The sequence below is a fragment of the Mytilus galloprovincialis genome, chromosome 8 (genome assembly GCF_965363235.1).
Source record: "Mytilus galloprovincialis chromosome 8, xbMytGall1.hap1.1, whole genome shotgun sequence".
Taxonomy (NCBI): Eukaryota; Metazoa; Mollusca; class Bivalvia; order Mytilida; family Mytilidae; genus Mytilus; species Mytilus galloprovincialis.
This window is the reverse complement of record NC_134845.1, coordinates 8,299,754-8,322,147: the sequence shown is the minus strand read 5'-3', so window position 1 is coordinate 8,322,147 and position 22,394 is coordinate 8,299,754. Positions and strand designations below refer to the sequence as shown.

General features: G+C 33.4%; 1 protein-coding gene across 1 annotated transcript; it reads left to right on the top strand.

Moving 5' to 3' along the window:
- The first annotated feature begins 3,137 nt into the window (after positions 1 to 3,137).
- On the top strand, positions 3,138 to 8,636 carry LOC143043097 (uncharacterized). Its single transcript, XM_076215564.1, has 4 exons — positions 3,138 to 3,759; positions 5,906 to 6,001; positions 6,674 to 6,728; positions 7,037 to 8,636. Exons 2-4 carry the CDS (start codon positions 5,951 to 5,953, stop codon positions 7,834 to 7,836), a joined length of 906 nt encoding a protein of 301 aa, XP_076071679.1. The 5' UTR covers positions 3,138 to 3,759; positions 5,906 to 5,950; the 3' UTR covers positions 7,837 to 8,636.
- The last annotated feature ends 13,758 nt before the right edge of the window (positions 8,637 to 22,394 follow it).

Below are 22,394 nucleotides of genomic sequence, written 5' to 3'. Positions count from 1 at the left end.
AAATAAATGTCAGCGGTATCTGCATAAAAAATAATGATTTTTTTTAATGTGCCCTAAGTTTAGCAAATAATATTGTGTTATTTACTACAAGTATGCAATTAAACTGCTGCTAAAAAAAACCAACACAAACTTCACCGATACATGTATAGTGAACTCAGATGAGGCCATGTTATTGAAATACACAATGCAAGATTGATCTTTTCTATACATGCAATTACTTGATATGAGTTTACTTACAAGTCTTCAAATCTTCAAAAAATACCAGCTAGAACACCAAATTCTTCAATACAATTATAATCACAAGCAACATGGTGGATTTCTAACACATGCACTAGTACAGGAAAAAGCTAAAAACGCTGGAAATGACATCATCAAATTTTCTGGCTATATTGTGGTGCTCATTAATTTTGAAAGGAATTAGTGTCGCAATGATGCCAGAACAATGCCGCTAGCAGCATCATCCGGCACTACTCCGGCAACAATCCTCTGGCAACCTGATTAGGTTGCAGCTTTAAAGCTGCAACGCTGCGGCAATGCTGCAGCAACATTTTAAATTTCATAAGGGGGCGATCAATTGATATCTTATCTCCTGTCATTTTTGTGTTCCAAGCCATAATGATATATTCCTACTTTTAAACATCTCAACTTAATTTTGTGTTCCCTTAATTACATGTATAATACCTCTCTCATTAAATCTGACATTTCTCAATTTTGTGTACCCTTATTATACCCCTTACTTGATATCATGGATCTTCTTATTTTTTTGTTCCTTTATAATACTCCCTGCTTGATAGTATAACTCCTCCAAAATTTGTTTTCCAAATTGATATTTTAACTGTTCCTTTCTAAGAAGCGTTATTTGTCATTTGTTGTCTGTCATATAAGCGCCACGATGTTTTTTATTCTGATAATAAGTTTATATTGATATGCCCAATTTGTATTCTGCATTTGTTTCTTCGAGTTTGTTCATCACTATAGTGAAATTCAAACACATCAAATGAATGAAAAACAACTGCCGTATTGTTAACTTGGTACAGGTATTTCCTTATTTAGGAAATTGTGAATTTAACCTGATTTTATGACTACTTAAATTTCTAAATTGTATGACAGTTGCAGATAATTTCCTTAAATTGACAACAATTTGTGATTAATCAAGCTTAACCTTGCAAGTACGCATATTTATGTTCAAGCCAAGGATTCATTATAGCAGGTATACAGATGCAATATATGTGCCATCGTTTTGTGAAGTGTCAATGACATTGATTCATAAGTGTAATAGATAAAGATTACATACGATTACATAAGATGAAATTCATCGTTTATTAATTTTGATGAAAATGGCTAAGTTCGGGTAAATTGGAAAAAAACAATTAAACAATTTCAGAGATTATAATTTCAATCTTTCTGTGAAGTTTCAAGTTTCTATTTGTTTCGTTTTTCAATATTTTTTTTATTTTAACAGTCATCATTATTGCACTCCTTGCTGTTAAGCAAAATACTTAATATACATCATTCCATCATTTATCCCTATTATATTGAGACTGAACATCCAAGGAGAATATCAAGTAACACTTATTTTATTTCATACATTGCCATTCTTATACAGTTCTCTTTTTTTTATCATATGGCCATCGCCATCGTCATCCTCCGTTAACATTTCCAAAATACCTTGCCTGAAACTACTAAGCCAAAGGAGTAAGTCCGGTAAGAGCTTTTGGCCTCAAATATCAGATCATCTGACGAACGATTTTTGTCACTTTTTACACATTAAAGTGTCCATTTCATTTGATTCAATTAATTCATGTCAAAGATTTTAACTGATTTAGGCATTAAAAGAGGGACGAAAGATACCTGAGATACAGTTAAACTCATAAATCGAAAATAAACTGACAAGACCATGGCTTAAATTGAAAAGGAGAAATAGACAAACAATAATACACATTACACAACATAGAAAACTAAAGAATAAACAACACGAACACCAGCAAAAACTATGGGTGATCTCAGGTGCTTCGGAATGGTAAGCAGATCCTGATCCACATGTGGCACCCGTCGTGATGCTTATGATATATCAAATCCGGTAAAAAGTCACATTTATGAAAGGGAAGGGGATTGTAGTTTCAACGTAAGGAACATATCCGGTATCATTTGTGAAACGGTTATTCCATAATGGTAAACCAACTCGTGATGACGTCCGTAAAATTTACGAAGAGATGATTTCAACTTCACCATTTGGAACTCTTGATTTAATAGCTTCCTTGTAAGCAACAACCCTCTATCAAGAAAATCATTATAGGAAATGCAAGCACGGGAATATCGTATCAATTTGGAGATATATACACCGTATGCAGGTGTTGCTGGAATGTTTCTACTTAGAAATGGAAAGTTCACAATTGGAAAGCTGAAATCATCTCTTTTGTCGTAAAATTTTGTTTTTCAATCTACCCTCAATGTCAATTTCTAGATGGAAGTTAAGATATGAGGCCAAATTAACTGTATCTGTTGTAGCCTTTATCTCTAGTTCAATGGGATAGATGCATTCGCTCCGATTCCAGCTCAAATATGAAAAATCTATCAAATATGCCAAAAAATTCTTTTTTTATATAGTTTTTGTCAAAACTGAAAGTGGCCGCACCCGGGATCATCCCCAACCTTTATATATGTTATGTACTATCATTAAATACCACTAACATTTCAATATTTCAATATTAAGAGTGAACAAAAATGCGACCACTTTCTGAACCTACTCCCGCCAAACTCAGAAACAATCATTATTGAGATATAGATGTTTTTTTCAAATGTGTTTTATGACCCCGCTGGTCACAATAAGGTGGGCGAATTGTCTAAAAATAAAACAAATGGGAAAATGCAAATTATGTCTATTATACAAATCCATCAGACACGTTCGGTACACCCTACATCTAGGTATAATACAGTCACCTTTCATTATTATATCAACAACTGAAATGATCATAGAAACAACACAAGGTTAAAATATGACTCGAAATGATACTGAACTCTTTCACACTGGTGTTTAGGTGATTTTGGTATGACATCATCGGATTAGTTGTTGGTTCTGTTAAATTAAATGTTTACTCTAGTTTTCATACAATCAAAGTATAGAAAATAAAATCGAGATGATCGTGGACGTTACTTCATTATCGGTTCTGTTATGCTGGAGATCGTTACAACAGTGTTCAGGGAGAGGTTAGAGAGTGACTACAAAAGTAAAAGTGTAGGCTCTCTAATGGATTTCATCAACAGTAAACCTGTTATACACATCCTATTTCATCTACGCCATGAAAATATAAAGTGTTGTACGGACAGTACCAACTGTAAAAACCGTGATACCCTACCGTTAAATTACAGCCAATGGGATTTACTCTACAAAGGGAATCCAGGACCACCTAAGCATCACTGTCACTGCTTGTATACAACCAATAATGTAAAATTAGATGATCTTGACATCACCTTGTCTAGTTTGATTTTACTGAATTGCTGCAGTCTCACGCCAAATGAAGAGACATTAATAAAAAAAAACTTAGAAAATTTAAGAACAACTATCTTAGTCACAACACAAAAGGTACCATAACTGAAAAAGAGTTCCAAACACTGTGGAAGGACCTAAAAAGATATGTCCTTTTATTTGACCCCAGTAAACAAGATGACTTCATAAGGATATATAACAGACCATTGGACGACTCATTGTGCAACAAGTACTTTGTTTGTCTTCTGGACATTCACAAAAAGCTTGAAGAGGTAAACACAATGTATTCCTTATTTATTTTTAAGAACATATATCAATATGAGACCTTAAATAAGAGGCAAACGGATTAAGGTTTTTAATCAACTTTATAAACCATCTATAAATCGGTCGGTTCTTAATCTTAAATTAATATTTTTATATTTGGTAGAGAATGGATAGAATATATATGTGTATAGATCGTCTCAAATCCGCAGAAGGCATCAACTATTTTAAGAAAACAATGTTTGTTCAATACTTGATATTAAATGTTTCGGAATTAAGTTGCATGCAACTCAAACATGCAGTCTGAAATGCGGGTCAAAACACTTGTGCACACAAATATTTAAACCCAGCAAGTAAAATATCGCATCTGGTTAAACAAATGAAAATAAAAATGGAGTATAAAAATCGACCAAGATCATTTGAGACATGTCAGAAATACCCATATGCAGCATGCCCAATCCACGTTCTGAGTATCAACAAATATTGCTGACCACACATGAAGTCATTCTGTTCAGTACTAGCTGTGACAAGTGTGACAGAAATATGTGGTGTGATTTGATGTACAGACGGGAAGGAATGTTGAACGGAATAAAGTTCCAATCCCAGATTGGAGATACAAATGTACAATAATAATGGAACACAGTTTGATAAGACTTGTAGTCATGTAACTCCTAACATTGCTTTTTTCTATATTTTTTTTAGTTTCAAAGTCATAAAATATATTCATTTAAAAAGTCGAAAAATTTGCTAGATTAACATTTGATATTAACCCAATAATTAAAGGATCCAAGGATTATTTACTCGCCTGGCATTAATGCACGTTATTGATACAATGCAACAATGGATAATTCAGTTCAATTAAATCAGTGAGGATCAAAAGGTTTTACTTTGTATTTGTTTGACTTATTTGGAATTTTGGATCCTGAATGCTCTTCAACTTTGTACTTGTTTGGCATTTTAACTATTTTGATCTGAGCGTCACTGATGAGTTTTATGTAGAAGAAACACGCGTCAGGCGACGACGCGTCCGGCGTATTAAATTATAATCATGATACCTTTGATAACTATTTAAGGTAGTAGCTTAAAACCATACAAAATTTCTACACTGTTGTGAATGACCCAAATGTATAACTTCAGAACTCAATTGTGTGTCATAATGTATCATTTTGGTATTATCGTATCAATCAAATTGTCTCAGAGCAATAAAACTGATCGATTAAATAACGGTAAAATACTGTCAACTACAGTTATACACAAGAACCAACTATGAGAGGTTTCAGTAAAACAACGTAAAAGGAGATGCATTACCAAGGTGTTGTTTTACAATACTCCGAAATATTGGTCAAAGTCTTACCACTCCTGTAAAACTAATCAAATTGTTATGGTGTTACTAAATATTCACTACACATGATGGCAAACAATATAAGATATACTAAGAGCTTTCTTCCCATCGGCCTTAGAAGAGTTGCCCTCACCAGGTGTTATTTTCATAATGCTTTCAGAAGAAGTAAGAGATTCAAAACTCATATAAATGTTCTGATCAAAATGGTCAATTTCACTTGATGGAAAACAATGCTCCAAGTATATAAAAAGCTTATGGTCAAATAGTTTCTGGGAAGTTCTTTTCACAAAATGATATTAAAATTTTCAAATGGTCGTCGTACCAGAACTCATGCACTGTAAATGCTGTTTCGACGAGCATTCATGACTGGTAAGCCCAGATTGATTATTAATAACCTTATAACTTTGAAAAAGTCTAACTTCGTCAGATGATAAGGGAACTGTATAGAAGACATGAAGCAAGTTCTAATATCCTCCGAAATAAAACGCTATATACACATAGTTTTCACCACTGGTGGCGCCATCAGATCGTAATATGTATGTCTCACATTCTGTGACTGTTGTTACAGGCGAGACAAAAATTGCCAATTGTTTCACATTCTTCATGTCCGTGCCTTTTAAAGCCGACTATACGGTAACGGTTTTTTCATATTATTGAAAGCGTTACGGTTGCCTATAATTGCTTACAACCCCTTCATTTTAACTTTAGTGGGCATTTGTCTCATTGGCAATTATGCCATATCTTCTTTAATGTATAAGGAACTTTTCACCAAACGGTCAGAACTATGTACATAATTCAATAACTTATAATTTTAGATAAGCGACAAATTAGACCTAAGTACTGCTGAAATTTTGACTGCAATGAATATCAACAACGGCCAAATAAAAGTGGAGTTATCTACAAAACTTGAGGTAATAATAAGAACTGAACTTATCGTCATGTTTCCGTCCCAAATCAGAAAACAAATTGACAGTTGTTGTATTTCATATCCTAATCTCTCATGATTTGAATGATTTGGTGTTTTAGTCAGATACTTGATTGTTTCTGTTGAATCTATTTAAAAGAGACAAAATACAAAAGTGTATAGATTTATTTAAAATTTAAAGGGCTAGTGCAGCCCTATATTACATAATAATTCAAAATATTAGAGTACAGTATTTACATATCAACCAGCCTTCAAAGACGTGTGATGGAGTACTATTAAACTCTTTCACAATAACTACATGTGTAAAACATGATTAAAAAAATGAAGTATATAGTCTGAAGACAGATTTACTAAGTATGGCGCAGTAGCATAGTGTATTGCAACTTGCAAGAAATCTTCAATCATTTAACCAAATATTTAAGTACAATCCAAATTCAGATCAAGCTTGAATACTGTGTCCATTTTTGCCCCTGCTGTTCAGGGCTTGACAACTGTGGTTGTATCCAGCTGTTCTCAGAACGACCGTGTATTAGTAAATGATGTTGTTGTAAAGACAGAAGAAATTATGAATTACAAAGAAGGCTGTGTCAAATATGTAAAAAATACAGTTATATACATGTGAAATTGATAAACTTTTCCTTACTATTAATGATTACAGGATATATTACAATATGTAAGATGTCAATCATCCAAAGAGAAAGCTGAGAGACAAGGTACGTTCAATTAGTTCAATTAAACTTATTTTTCTTCTCATTCTGTATCATTTCAATACCTAAAGTAAAACAACAATTGTATTAGCACGAACACTTCCTTGGTCAAAATATAATAACTACTTCATGTCTTGTTAAATTCATTTGAAAACACTTATCTGTTAAACAATTATATGAATGATAATACCTGATACACATATCAATTGTCACTTCATTACTCTTATGTTGATGCATGGAATAAAAGGAGACATGCTTATAAAAAAATCTCTTTTTTAATCAGAACTTGTTTTGAATTGAATTGTTTATTATAGGTTTAACACAAAAACCTCCAACACAGCTTAATAAACTAGGACAGCCAATCTTTCAACTACATCATCAGATAGACCTGTCATCCGAGGTTAATGGTGGGTTTGTAGTATCAAATATAGTGATGATTGATGATGGTAGACTAGTGATGTATTTTCCTATACAGCACAGACTATTGATTTGTAATACAGATGGATCACAGGTACACAGTATACCTGTACAATGTTTCCCGTTGTATGTTACAGCAGTAAACAACTGTACAGTAGCTGTTACACTAGCTGGAAGTACGTGTATAGAGATGTATGACATAAACAATAAATTTAAAATTAAATCAATATCAATACCTGAAATGATGCGTAAAAGTGGAATTACAACTATAAACAACAAGTTAATTGTAGGTGGTTATCAAGAACTACTGATCATAGATCATCAGAAAGAAGAGGTGGTACAGAAAGTAACGACTGAATGTCATCCTTACAGGTTACATGGTTCTGATGATAGAATATTCTACTGTGATGACTACAACAAGAATCTGTACTGGTTTAATTATACTGATGACATACAAAACACCTTAACATTACCATCAACACCTAGGAGTATGACTACACTACAAGATAGTAGTTTGTATGTCGTGTGCGAGGATGGATCAGTACAACATGTGTCATCCGACGGTAAACATTTTAAACCTGTGAAGAAACTTCAAACTACTCCAGAATGTTATGAGATACATTATAATTTAACACAAAGGAAACTTTTTATCATACACAGCAAAACAAAAAATGTTACAGTCTTCACTGAGATATAATTACAATGTATAAGTTGATTACTTAGTGTCTTATATACATTAATTACCTGTCATACTTAGTGATAGGTATATCTTGACTGTTTCTGTATGATACAGAACGTGATAATGTGTGCTTACAGAACTTGAAATTGAATTACTTCTGTAGCTTCTTGTACATATGTTGGTATTGACCGTCACTCACTTGTGAACCATAATGAGACTTGTACTTTGTTAAAATAATTCTATAGTATGTTATAGGATGTAAGAAGGCAGTGTGTGCTTAACGGATGTACATTATATAACAATGAATCAGAAGGATTATGCTAACTTTTTCGTTGATAGACATGAGATTGATGTTGAAGGATAAGGTGGGAGAAGAATTATTCCTGCTGAATATTTCACTGAAATTTCACTTTGTGTGACAATATTTCAATCAGTGCTTATTTCAAAGAAAGAGTTAATACCAAACATAAGTGATATGAATTGACTCTTACAAGCTGCTGACATCATAATGATTTTAAATGTGTTCTACTAAAATTACTAAAGCAATTTTCTAAAAGTTTATAGATTTTCTTTATTTTGGTCAGTTTGTGGGCCCTGCAAATGTAGTGTACAAGCACGTTCTAATTATTTTATATGCCATCAATTGTTAACACCTCTCATAAAAATATGTATAGGGTACTTGCAACATTTTTGTATGTGCTCAATATTTCTAACTCAAGAATATTATTAAATAATAAAAAATAATCATAAAACAGTCTGTGTAACTCATTATCACCAAGGTATGTGTCCGTCTTCAACAATGAGCACTCTACAACATTGCAGACTATATTAGAATTCATGACAAAAAATCTCTTTACCTTTTGTAGATCTTGTACTTCTGGTCATTATTTTCATTAATAGTTTCCGGCCATCTTCTTGAGTTCTTGACCATAAACACACAAAAAAGTTAGATAAAGGCAACTGTAGTATTCCGCTGTTTAACAGTGATAAATCGATTGAGAGAAAACAAATCCGGGTTACAAACTGAAACGGACGGAAACACATCAAATTTAAGAGGAAAACAACGAAAGAACAGAAACATTGAGGTGCAACAAAAAACTACCGACAATGCAACATACATAGAAACGAACTATAAGATAACAACTGTCATATTCCTGACTTTGTACAGGACATTTAAACAAAACATGTTGTGTGGCTACCCAAATCTCTTGCTTTATAGAAATGGTAAATATACCGCTGAAATAACAACATTAAATGACAGGAATACAGTACAAATAAATGAAAGAACACTCAAGACAAAGAAAAACATAAATAAATAAAATAATAGTACATTTCGACATGTTAACCAAAGAATACCAACGAATACCTAAAACAAATTAGGACAGTACAATTTTGATCTAAATGGAGAGAATAATTAGAAAAAATATTTTAAGTTGACAGACCACGACCAGCGACAATGAAGACAAAACTATGGACGGACACCAAGATGATGAAATAAAAATAAAAATTATTATTAGATAAATTATGCAATCAAACATCTAGTTAGTTGCGCTTCTCCGACAAACATGCATCCTTGACATACATTCTGCATCTATCAAGCCTTTGATTGGTTGTTCTCCTATAGCAGTCGCAGATCCTACCTATAAAATAATAAACATCAATTATGGGTAATATTGGTAAACACCAAGTTAGACAGAGCTTCCCCGACAGACATCTTGACAAACATGCTGGATCTATCAAGCCTTTGATTGGTTGTTCTCCTATAGCAGTCGCAGATCCTACCTATAAAATTATAAACATCAATTATGGGTAATATTGGTAAACACCAAGTTAGACAGAGCGTCCCCGACAGACATCTTGACAAACACGCTGGATCTATCAAGCCTTTGATAGGTTGTTCTCCTATAGCAGTCGCAGATCCTACCTATAAAATCATAAACATCAATTATGGGTTATATTGGTAAACATAAAGTTAGACAGAGCTTCCCCGACAGACATCTTGACAAACACGCTGGATCTATCAAGCCTTAATTGCTTGTTTTCCTATAGCAGTTGCAGATGCTTACTTTAAAATCATAAACATAAATTATGACTAATATGGGCAACACCCATTTTGTCGGAACTATCCTGACAGACATCTTGCCATACATGCTCGATCAATCAAGCTTTTGATTAGTTGTTCTCCTATAGCTGTTACCGATCCTCTATATACATTTCCAATATACTAAGACTTGAGAATTTCATATTTAAAATAGACACTGTAAATATTATATTTTGTGTTATATTAAAGTATTAGTACAATTATGTGTGCAATATTTTTTTTAGTGTTTTATGAACTATCAATCTAACACTTACTCTCAATTGATTCTACATGCATTACCTGTTTCATACCCACCTAGATCAAATGGTCTCACAAGATAACGAACAAACCATCATACTGGACAACACACTTTTCATTGAAATACAAAATGTATTTAGTCTGAGGACGTACCTACTTTATCAACACAAACTGATACCAGAAACAAACAGGATAGGATGAGGTTGGTTTGCTTTCCCTAAAGGTTGAATACGGTAAAAAGATGTACAACTGCACTTATATAATTAACTTACTATTAGAGGACACCCTACTTATCTGACTTAAACAAAATATGTGGTGAATTGATTGTTGATTCCTCGTCAATTTCATGCATATTCAGAATAAGATAGAAAGACTATGTGTGCAAAGATAAGTATCAATCATTTGCTTTTCCTATATAGAAAACGGGATTGTTTCAACATATTTAACTTACTTTATCAAAATAAGACAGAGCTGTAACATCAGCCAGCGGTGTGTGTAATGGTCCGACACACTGCTGCTCTGCAACAAGTCCTGTAGAACCTGTCACCCTGAACAAAAGTGAGTCCAGTAGAACCTGTCAACCTGAACAAAAGTTAGTCCAGTAGAACCTGTCAACCTGAACAAAAGTTAGTCCAGTAGAACCTGTCAACCTGAACAAAAGTTAGTCCAGTAGAACTTGTCAACCTGAACAAAAGTTAGTCCAGTAGAACCTGTCAACCTGAACAAAAGTTAGTCCAGTAGACCCTGTCAACCTGAACAAAAGTTAGTCCAGTAGACCCTGTCAACCTGAACAAAAGTTAGTCCAGTAGAACTTGTCAACTTGAACAAAAGTTAGTCCAGTAGAACCTGTCAACCTGAACAAAAGTAGAACCTGTCAACCTGAACAAAAGTGAGTCGAGTAGACCCTGTCAACCTGAACAAAAGTTAGTCCAGTAGACCCTGTCAATCTGAACAAAAGTGAGTCGAGTAGACCCTGTCAACCTGAACAAAAGTTAGTCCAGTACAACCTGTCAACTTGAACAAAAGTTAGTCGAGTAGAACTTGTCAACCTGAACAAAAGTTAGTCCAGTAGAACCTGTCAACCTGAACAAAAGTTAGTCCAGTAGAACCTGACAACCTTAACAAAAGTTAGTCCAGTAGACCCTGTCAACCTGAACAAAAGTTAGTCGAGTAGAACCTGTCAACCTGAACAAAAGTTAGTCCAGTAGAACCTGTCAACCTGAACAAAAGTTAGTCCAGTAGAACCTGTCAACCTGAACAAAAGTTAGTCCAGTAGAACCTGTCAACCTGAACAAAAGTTAGTCGAGTAGAACCTGTCAACCTGAACAAAAGTTAGTCCAGTAGAACCTGTCAACCTGAACAAAATTTAGTCCAGTAGAACCTGACAACCTGAACAAAAGTCAGTCCAGTAGAACAAGTCAACCTGAACAAAAGTTAGTCGAGTAGACCCTGTCAACCTGAACAAAAGTTAGTCCAGTAGAACCTGTCAACCTGAACAAAATTTAGTCAGGTAGAACATGTCAACCTGAACAAAAAATAAGTCCAATAGACCCTGTCAACCTGAACAAAAGTTAGTCGAGTAAAACCTGTCAACCTACACAAAAGTTAGTCCAGTAGACCCTGTCAACCTGAACAAAAGTTAGTCCAGTAGAACCTGTCAACCTGAACAAAAGTTAGTCGAGTAGACACTGTCAACCTGAACAAAAGTTAGTCCAGTAGAACCTGTCAACCTGAACAAAAGTTAGTCGAGTAGAACCTGTCAACCTGAACAAAAGTTGGTCCAGTAGAACCTGTCAACCTGAACAAAAGTTAGTCCAGTAGACCCTGTCAACCTGAACAAAAGTTAGTCCAGTAGAACCTGTCAACCTGAACAAAAGTTAGTCCAGTAGAACCTGTCAACCTGAACAAACTTTAGTCAGGTAGAACCTGTCAACCTGAACAAAAATAAGTCCAGTAGACCCTGTCAACCTGAACAAAAGTTAGTCGAGTAGAACCTGTCAACCTACACAAAAGTTAGTCCAGTAGACCCTGTCAACCTGAACAAAAGTTAGTCGAGTAGAACCTGTCAACCTGACCAAAACTTAGTCCAGTAGACCCTGTCAACCTGAACAAAAGTTAGTCCAGTAGAACCTGTCAACCTGAACAAAAGTTAGTCCAGTAGAACCTGTCAACCTGAACAAAAGTTAGTCCAGTAGACCCTGTCAACCTGAACAAAAGTTAGTCCAGTAGAACCTGTCAACCTGAACAAAATTTAGTCGAGTAGAACCTGTCAACCTGAACAAAAGTTAGTCCAGTAGAACCTGTCAACCTGAACAAAAGTTAGTCCAGTAGACCCTGTCAACTTGAACAAAAGTTAGTCCAGTAGAACCTGTCAACCTGAACAAAAGTTAGTCCAGTAGAACCTGTCAACCTGAACAAAATATAATCAGGTAGAACCTGTCAACCTGAACAAAAATAAGTCCAGTAGACCCTGTCAACCTGAACAAAAGTTAGTCGAGTAGAACCTGTCAACCTACACAAAAGTTAGTCCAGCAGACCCTGTCAACCTGAACAAAAGTTAGTCCAGTAGAACCTGTCAACCTGAACAAAAGTGAGTCGAGTAGAACCTGTCAACCTGAACAAAAGTGAGTCGAGTAGACCCTGTCAACCTGAACAAAAGTTAGTCCAGTAGACCCTGTCAACCTGAACAAAAGTTAGTCGAGTAGAACCTGTCAACCTGACCAAAACTTAGTCCAGTAGACCCTGTCAACCTGAACAAAAGTTAGTCCAGTAGAACCTGTCAACCTGAACAAAAGTTAGTCCAGTAGAACCTGTCAACCTGAACAAAAGTTAGTCCAGTAGACCCTGTCAACCTGAACAAAAGTTAGTCCAGTAGAACCTGTCAACCTGAACAAAATTTAGTCGAGTAGAACCTGTCAACCTGAACAAAAGTTAGTCCAGTAGACCCTGTCAACTTGAACAAAAGTTAGTCCAGTAGAACCTGTCAACCTGAACAAAAGTTAGTCCAGTAGAACCTGTCAACCTGAACAAAATATAGTCAGGTAGAACCTGTCAACCTGAACAAAAATAAGTCCAGTAGACCCTGTCAACCTGAACAAAAGTTAGTCGAGTAGAACCTGTCAACCTACACAAAAGTTAGTCCAGCAGACCCTGTCAACCTGAATAAAAGTTAGTCCAGTAGAACCTGTCAATCTGAACAAAAGTTAGTCGAGTAGAACCTGTCAACCTGACCAAAACTTAGTCCAATAGACCCCGTCAACCTGAACAAAAGTTAGTCGAGTAGAACCTGTCAACCTGAACAAATGTTAGTCCAGTAGAACCTGTCAACCTGAACAAAAGTTGGTAATTGATGTTGTTGTCCTTATTGGCAAGTGAAAATATAAATAAACTTCCCATAACTCCAACTGAAGTTATTGGACCAACATAACAGTATTATATGGTCAACAACAAATGATGGCAAAACAAATACCAACTCCAAGAGCTTTCTCTCAAATTGTCTCATTTGGATTGTGTTTACAAGCAGGTACTATTACAACATATTTACCTTTTAAATAGTCAAAAACCCATCACTGCCTACAAATGATGGCATCTAAATGACGGTATATTATGGTCAACTACATAAAATTGCAAACAATCCTACCAAATATGAGATTTCTGTAAACCGTTGTCAGGTGAGTTGCGTTCAAAAGGTAGCATTGTCAAAATACTCGAAGGATTTTCTGTAAAAGTCCAAAAACTCCTGACAAAAGAATGTTACCAATGTTTCACAATATGTTCAACTACAAACGATGGCAAATAATTGAACCAAGTATGACAGATTTTTGTAAATATGGTGTCAATGAACAAGTGTTTGCAAGATGGTCTTGTCACAATACACTGAGAATTATCAAGTCTAATAACTCCCGTGAAATGGTTGTGATCATTATGACGGTATAACATGGTAAATGAAACATAATGATAACAAATAACGTCAACAGTAGTATACCAATGTTCAAGACATAAATCGGTAAAGCAAAAACAAATCCGGGACACAAGCTAATACCGCGGGAAACATGTCAACTTTAAAAGAAAAACAGAAACACAGAGCTGCTACAAAAACCAAATGTCAACATACATAGAAACGGACTACTTGATAGCAACTGTCATATTTCTGACTTGGTAAACGACGTTTTAAGAAAACTGATGGGTTGATCCTGGTTTTATGGCTAGTCGAACCTCCCACTTATATGACAAAATACCGCTAAGATGACAACGTTACATGATAGGCATACCCAGACATTGAAATACATCATAAAGCGTAAACCTGCTGATTATTTGTACCACGTCAAATGTTTTGCAACTACTTTAGCTATAGATATATAAGCCAAAATTTGAATTTTTTTCCGAAATGTACTTCTTAAGCAACAACTGTTGATGTAAAGTTAAGTAATATTTGGCCCAGAAGATGTTTTAAAGCGTTTACATTTTTTTAGTTTAAAGCAATATTTGCACAGGAGTTATTTGATTTTTTAGTTTTGATTTAGAAAAATTAAAAACGAAGTGGTTAGAAAAAAACAAATGATTACAAATTGTCTACCTTTTGTTTTCAAGAAGTAATTTACATATTACTAACAAGACATGCTTATCGATTTCCTGAAGTTAAGGTAGTGTAGCACCATATTTTGGGGACAAATCAATTTGTCCTTTGGATATTAATAAGTTCTTGTAAACATCGAGAATTCGTGGTACCGTCTGGTTTGTTCACTTTTGGTGGACTGCACTCATTAAACATTAAGAACATTTCTGTAGGACATTGGTGTTCGAAAATAGAAGACGACAATCTGTTATCAAACTTTAAATAAACGCTAAGTTTGACTAATATGAAGGGCTACCGAAGGTTTAAGCACACTTTGAAAACTACAATAATGTGTACCTGTGGAAACGTGATTCGAACACTAGAATATTCATGAAATCCAGAGAACTAAACAAAACTTTATTAATAAGCTTATCTATGGTGCAACAAAGTATTAAGATTTAATAAAGAAATATTGTGTAGACATGCAAAAATATTATTGACAGCATTTGCTCTATGAATCGTCATCGTATAATGTGGGCATACCTCAATCGATATCTTACGCTCGTGCATGTCGAGTCAGTCCAAACTTCATGAACAGAAGTTTACCGCAGACTACTTAAAACAGGCCACAGATTTCAAAGGGATATTCAAACTTATTATTCGACGAACAACATAATTACAAACAAGTTCTGGACGCCTTAAAGGTGTCAGACTCCCAATTAAAAATCCCTATCTGTTCAACTAAATTTTGCAATATTCACAGAATTCTAAATATTTTACCAAAACAATCAACTTCATAGAAACCAGGTATATCCCGATTTGTACATGTATCACCTTTATACATCCCAACTTTCAACCTACCTTTAAAGTCTTATAGAAAAACCTGACCTTGGGAATACAGGTATTACCGAAATAACTCCTGGTTTTAAAAATCTTAAATTAGTATACTATTGAGCACATTTATCTTGAATTACAATGTTAACTCATATATAAGTAAATTTTGGCCCAAAATGGTCTAAATATATTTCTCTCACCAAAAGTTTCATTTTTGAAAATTTGTTGGTTATAGTCTAGGTAAACATTACTTAGTGTCAGAGAATGGCTACTTTTATATTCGTTCTAAATTTGTGGGAGTAATTGTTGGTCTGACACAATCGTTTTCCTCCGATTAATAACCCAAAAGGAATAATCATAAGCGAGGATGACAAATGCAACTTTGCTTGGTACTTATAGGAAACAGAGGTATGATGATTTATGTATTGAGGAAGGAAGGAAGAGAAGCGACACACACAATGAGATGTTTTTATTAGATAGTATAGATTATGTATTTCTCTTGAGTATTCTTGCTTTTATTTGCATTGTATTCCTGTCACATAATATTGTAATTTTAGCGGTATGTTTGCCATATAAGCAGGTGGTTTTGCTAGCCTTTAAACCAGTATTAATTCAACATCTGTTCTTAAAATATTCTGTACCAAGTCAGGAGTATGACAGTTATCAAATAGTCAGTTTCTATGCATGTTGGGGTTTGTTTGTGTGGCAGTTCAAGGGTTTTTGTTGTTCCGTTTTTTCCTCCGTGTATTGATGTGTTTCCCTCGATTTTGGTTTTTGACCATGTTTTCATTCACGATGACAGATGGACAACAAACAATAACGGCAGACGCAAAATGAGGAGAAACAAGCTAATTTGCGCTCAAAAAAACATAAACACTTAGTTTTCACTTTTGTATACTGATATTCCAATTATGCAGAAAACATTTAATTAAAAACCAACAAGGGATATCAGAAAATCAAAGTGCATGTAAGCACTAAATGGCAAAGATTACTTCAATTTATCAAGGGGAAGTAAAATAAAATATTGCATTTTTTAAAGCATTTGTTGTAGTTGATTTAAGTCTGGAAAAAAGGACGACAACTCCAATTTGTAAGATGAGTTTAACAATTTATATTTCTAGAACAGAAATAAGATTCATGCACCTTGCAACAATTTTCTTGACAAGTGTAACATCATATCTGCCTTGAATGTCTGAGCATATATTAAATCGATTAATTTCTGGTAAGTATCATCGGTAGGAAGTATAGAATGTTATGATCAATGCGCTATATTTTGTGTATCAAAAAGGTAGTGATCAGCCTTGGAAGATTTAGATATCAAATCAGTTCTATAGGGTTTTGATTGCATTTCATGCAGTCTTTACCTAAAAACCGATGAGAAAGTGTTTACACTTAGGGAAGACATCAGAAAATCAATGAAGGATAAAAAACTTAATTCAAATAGTTAGGGGGTGGGGTCAAAAATGCTGCAAGTTTGGTTAAATTGGCATCGATTTTATATACATCCTTATTGGTCAATCAATTTTTCCCAAATTAAGTTAAGAGGGGAGTAGGGGGTCAGTAAAAAAACTGTATGAATTAAGTTTTTTTTATCCTACATTGAACTTTTGATGCCGTCCCTTAGTCAACTTTGACAAATATACAAGATTTGCTACTATATTATAACAAAGATAACACAATTTTTAATTTTAAATTTTAAGTTTAATAAAATAATTATCAAAAATATACCCTAGAACAAAAAGAATCTCAAATGTATCAATGAACACATTATTATAGATTTGCTAAGACTATTTTTTATCTCAATTGCTCTATTTATAGTTACCTATATCATGGTTTAGAGCATGTCCATGAATTACAGTACATATGAGACATACTTAGAATATTAGCAATATGGAAATGAATCACAATTACTGTTATTTGTGGCTGTATATTCCATAATATTACCACAATGTGCCTGTACCTGCCTTTAATATAATTGGAATTCATGTTTAAAGTGAGGAACCATTTTTTATGAATACATTACTTGTGATAATGTTCTTAAAAAAACACTGATACATGTAGTTCCATATGAAGTAGGAAAAGTCATGAAAAAGTAAAAAAAAAGAAAATACTAGAACATTTTTAACAAGAAACAAGATACATTTTAAAAATGGCACAAAGGTAGAATCAATACATCAATATTCATAATAGTTATTTACTAACAATAAACTACATACCAAACTAAATGATTTTACAGTATTTAGTCAAATTCATCAAGGCAAAAAAATAAATTGAGATCTATTTTTTGAGATCATAGATATATATCATATATTCATCACATATCACATGTTTTCTAATCATGATTATGTTACACAATTGTGTACCATTCATTAATTATCAAGGAGTATTAATTAGGAATTTATTAAAAAGGAATTAAATAATTCAATGACAATCATGTACGCCTTGGACACTTTTAAATAACGATCTGTTCAAATATTATAGACATACCATGTATACCCTGCAGCCAATAAATGACCATGTCTACTGTGAAATAACATGTATCCTTCAGGGGTTAGTTTGACAATTAACCACAGACTAGAATTATCTAACATCCAGACTATTAAGTAACCGGCCATCAGCTATGGGCCGTTGTTAATGGACTACTGGACTATATAAGATCCAGCTTTGGACTTGAAGGGGACAGATTGGTACAAGAGATTGGTACCGGAGATTCCGCCAAGGTCTCCCACCTCGTGGGTAGGCTGGAACATATGCGCTTAATATCCGAAGTACTCTAACAGGAACGAACAGTTATACCACTATACGATCACGTGCCCGTGTGAGATACTGAACATTCGAACAATTCTACTTTAAAGACAGTTGTGAACATTCGAACATTTGAACTTTAGAATCTTTCTTGACTTTGTAATTACGTAATAAAATATATTTATCCATTAATGACTTCGTCACATAAGTCACGATTGGTGCCGTGACCAGGATCGACTTGGATTGTCTAAAATAACGCGAAGGAATACAAAAGGTAAGAACTCAGTTACTTTCATTTTTCTTAATGGAAAATCAAGATATTTCTATGTCAGTACAAAAAGAAGAAAAGGCTTTTCAAGGGATGACACACATATTAAGTAAAGTTTTTGATTTTTTAGGAATTGAGGCCGTATTTTTAAAAGGCTGAAAATCTGAAGTTTGTTCACGAGATGTGGTTGGCACGATTTTTGTTATTAGGTATTTTTAGGTATTTTTAGGTACTATATATAACACATTTTTTTCATGATAAGAATGAAAGGTTATTTTTGTTTGTGTTATTTTTTATGCTGTACATGTTGTTTAAGAGATAGGATAGATTAAACATATGATTCTTAAAAATAAACCGGTTTTTTTTGTGAAGTTATAGAGAAGCTAGTTTTTCGTTTAAAGTAAATTTGTAAAAAGATCAAATGTCTGATACAGTAGCATTTTTTGTTCCGTATTTAATGGTGGTTTTTGGTCATATATTATGGGTTGTTTTTTTGAAGATACACTCAATTATTCTAGAAAACATATGTTTAACGTAAAATTAGTAGAGCATCGGTGTAAATGAAGGTTGAATTAGAACCTTTGGTAGATGAAGTTAAGGGTACACTGAGGATACATTGTTTGCGTATTCTAGCCATTTGATGATTAATGGGTTTATGCAGTTGGGTAGTGTGTATGCACATTTGTTTAGAGAAAACAAATAGTCTATAATTTTAGATTCCAACCCCTTCTTCGGATGATTAACATAAGTGATGTTAAGTTATTAAATGGTGCAAGTTGTTTATGGTGTTAGTACGCCATATTTACATATTGTTAATAGATTAAGAGAAGTATCTTCATAAAGTAGCACATTAAAGAAAAACATGGATATGTTTGCCCTTAGGGATTTACTAGTATTGTTGTAGTAGACTGATATTTGTAAAGAAAAAATAAGAGACATATGAACTTCAGAACTTAATGACAAAATTTTAGTGAAATAGATAATTGATATAAAAGGAAAACTAGCATTCAAGTAAAATTGAAATTGAAAGGTAAACAATGATGAGGATTATAATCATGAAATTAGAATAAGGAAACAATTATTTAAGGAGTTGAAAAAAGAATCTTAACGATGTGTTTTGTTCATAAGTAGTCATAGATTTTTTTTTAATTGTTTTAGTTTTAAGAGGTTAGTTAAGTTTTAAATGTATATACTATTTTTAAACTCAGATCTCAACATAGTCGTATGTAAATGTATAAAAGGGATAGGCAGTAGGTTTGAAATTTTAAAACAAATGAAAAATAGATATATAAAAAAGAAAGGAAATAGTATAAGGAAACTATATACTAATTTTAGAAAAATGTAATACATTACAGAGAACGACATTTTTTTCGCAATAAGGTGTTTTTGTTGTCAAATATGAAATGTAGAGTCAGTAACAAATTGCGCAAGAGGTAGTTAAAATTTTATTAATGGAATCTTAAATGTTGTTAATTTTTTGGTCTATATTTAACGTTAAGATTAATTAATGAAGCAAACAAAATAAAACTGTAAAAGTATTACAATTGGGAACAAAGTAACACATATAATATTTAGTATATATAATTTGTTATAGGTATTATGTAGGTGTAGGGGTTATAGAAAAGGATCACATTATATATATTTTTTTAATTTGTGAATTTTTAAATCTATTTTTTATGTCTTGTGTTAATAAACATATATTTGTTTTTATTATGTAGGATTTTAAAAACTTGTAGAAGTTGTATACGACAGTTTTCCCCTTTTATTTTTTTGTTTTGAATAGACAATTTAATATAAAAAAAAAAGAACGTATTTGGTTTAAATAGATAATTTGATATAAAAAAGAACGTATTGATTTATATACGTAGAAATTGTGAAAACTTAATTTTGCTAGGCTTAGATAACTTTTGGAACTTAAGGCGAGCTAACAAACTGTCAATTATCTGATTGATAAATAAAAAATAGGAAATTAAGGGGAAGTAAACAAGTTTTAGTTTGTCCAAATTGGGATAAATTTGTCAGTGGGGTTTAGGTGCGATCTTCATTGGAATAGCCATATTTTTGTACTGTTAATTAATTAAGAATATATCTTGGTTAGCCATAAAGAATGTTGTGAGTTCTGGTTCTAATGCCACGAACAATTTGGTAAAAACAAATGGTGTCTTCGCAATTGGTTGGAATAGATGTTACTGACAACAGAGAGATGTCTTCCTCCGTGCCATTGGTCAAGGACAAAACTTAACCGAATGCCGATGTTAACAGCCTCTTAAGAAGGACGAACCAAATAGCTAGATGCGTCAAATACTACGTAATGGAGATGATGATGACGACACTTGTACAAAGATGTGCGCCCTTTCCAGCAGTTGATGAACCTTATACTATGATGGTGACGAAAATAAAACATGAACTATGTATACCGAAATATTGAACTTATGATTCGAATGAACTATGTGTAAATATATCCATATATTGGACTAGAAGAATGTGATGAACTTATTATATCATGATATTGGACTTATAGAACTTTATAAACTTAGATATGTGGTGATGGTTACCGAAAACCTTACAATAAACTATTAGAATAACCTACAGGAAGAAAAAAATACCGTATTTTATTGAACTTTCGTTCTCTAAGAATTGGAGGCATTATGTTACACAATTGTGTACCATTCATTAATTATCAAGGAGTATTAATTAGGAATTTATTAAAAAGGAATTAAATAATTCAATGACAATCATGTACGCTTTGGACACTTTTAAATAACGATCTGTTCAAATATTATAGACATACCATGTATACCCTGCAGCCAATAAATGACCATGTCTACTGTGAAATAACATGTATCCTTCAGGGGTTAGTTTGACAATTAACCACAGACTAGAATTATCTAACATCCAGACTATTAAGTAACCGGCCATCAGCTATGGGCCGTTGTTAATGGACTACTGGACTATATAAGATCCAGCTTTGGACTTGAAGGGGACAGATTGGTACAAGAGATTGGTACCGGAGATTCCGCCAAGGTCTCCCACCTCGTGGGTAGGCTGGAACATATGCGCTTAATATCCGAAGTACTCTAACAGGAACGAACAGTTATACCACTATACGATCACGTGCCCGTGTGAGATACTGAACATTCGAACAATTCTACTTTAAAGACAGTTGTGAACATTCGAACATTTGAACTTTAGAATCTTTCTTGACTTTGTAATTACGTAATAAAATATATTTATCCATTAATGACTTCGTCACAATTATTCAAGAAAAAATGTATGGACAGATAGCCAGGATTTTGTTTCTAATAATAGTAATGAGGAGTAACAGATACAAAATAGGTACCCCACACACAAGCAAGATAATGGAATGACACATTCTATGATTTCTTAAGAAAACAGTACAATATATTTGGTGCTCATTGGAATTGTTTGGTGAAGATTTTGAGAAAGTTTCATTAAGTTCTGATTTGGGTGAAAGATACATAATATGTCATTTCAAAGTTAAACATATGAGTATGATTATGTTTAAGCTACACAAAATTCCATGTAACCGGTTAGGACCAGGATACAATGTGGAATATTTTCATATGGACAAACCAACTGTTCTAATTAGTTGCAAACCAACAAGACTTTTTATAAAAGCTACAAAAAAATGTTGTAAAAACAACTTACTTTAGTAATAGAGAGGTATAAAAAAAACATAATTTAATTTATGATTGAAACATTGCCTAGTCTCCTAAATGGCTTGATAAACCTTATATATATTAAAACACTGAAAAAATGTAAATTATAATGCATCAGTGTTTTAAACATGGACACGTGATCATACAATGTATCTG

Coding starts and splice junctions, on each gene's coding strand:
- LOC143043097 (XM_076215564.1), top strand. CDS start 5,951: ATGAATATCAACAACGGCCAAATAAAAGTGGAGTTATCTACAAAACTT. Junction 6,002..6,673: donor AGTTATCTACAAAACTTGAG/GTAATAATAAGA, acceptor TAATGATTACAG/GATATATTACAATATGTAAG. Junction 6,729..7,036: donor AGAGAAAGCTGAGAGACAAG/GTACGTTCAATT, acceptor TGTTTATTATAG/GTTTAACACAAAAACCTCCA.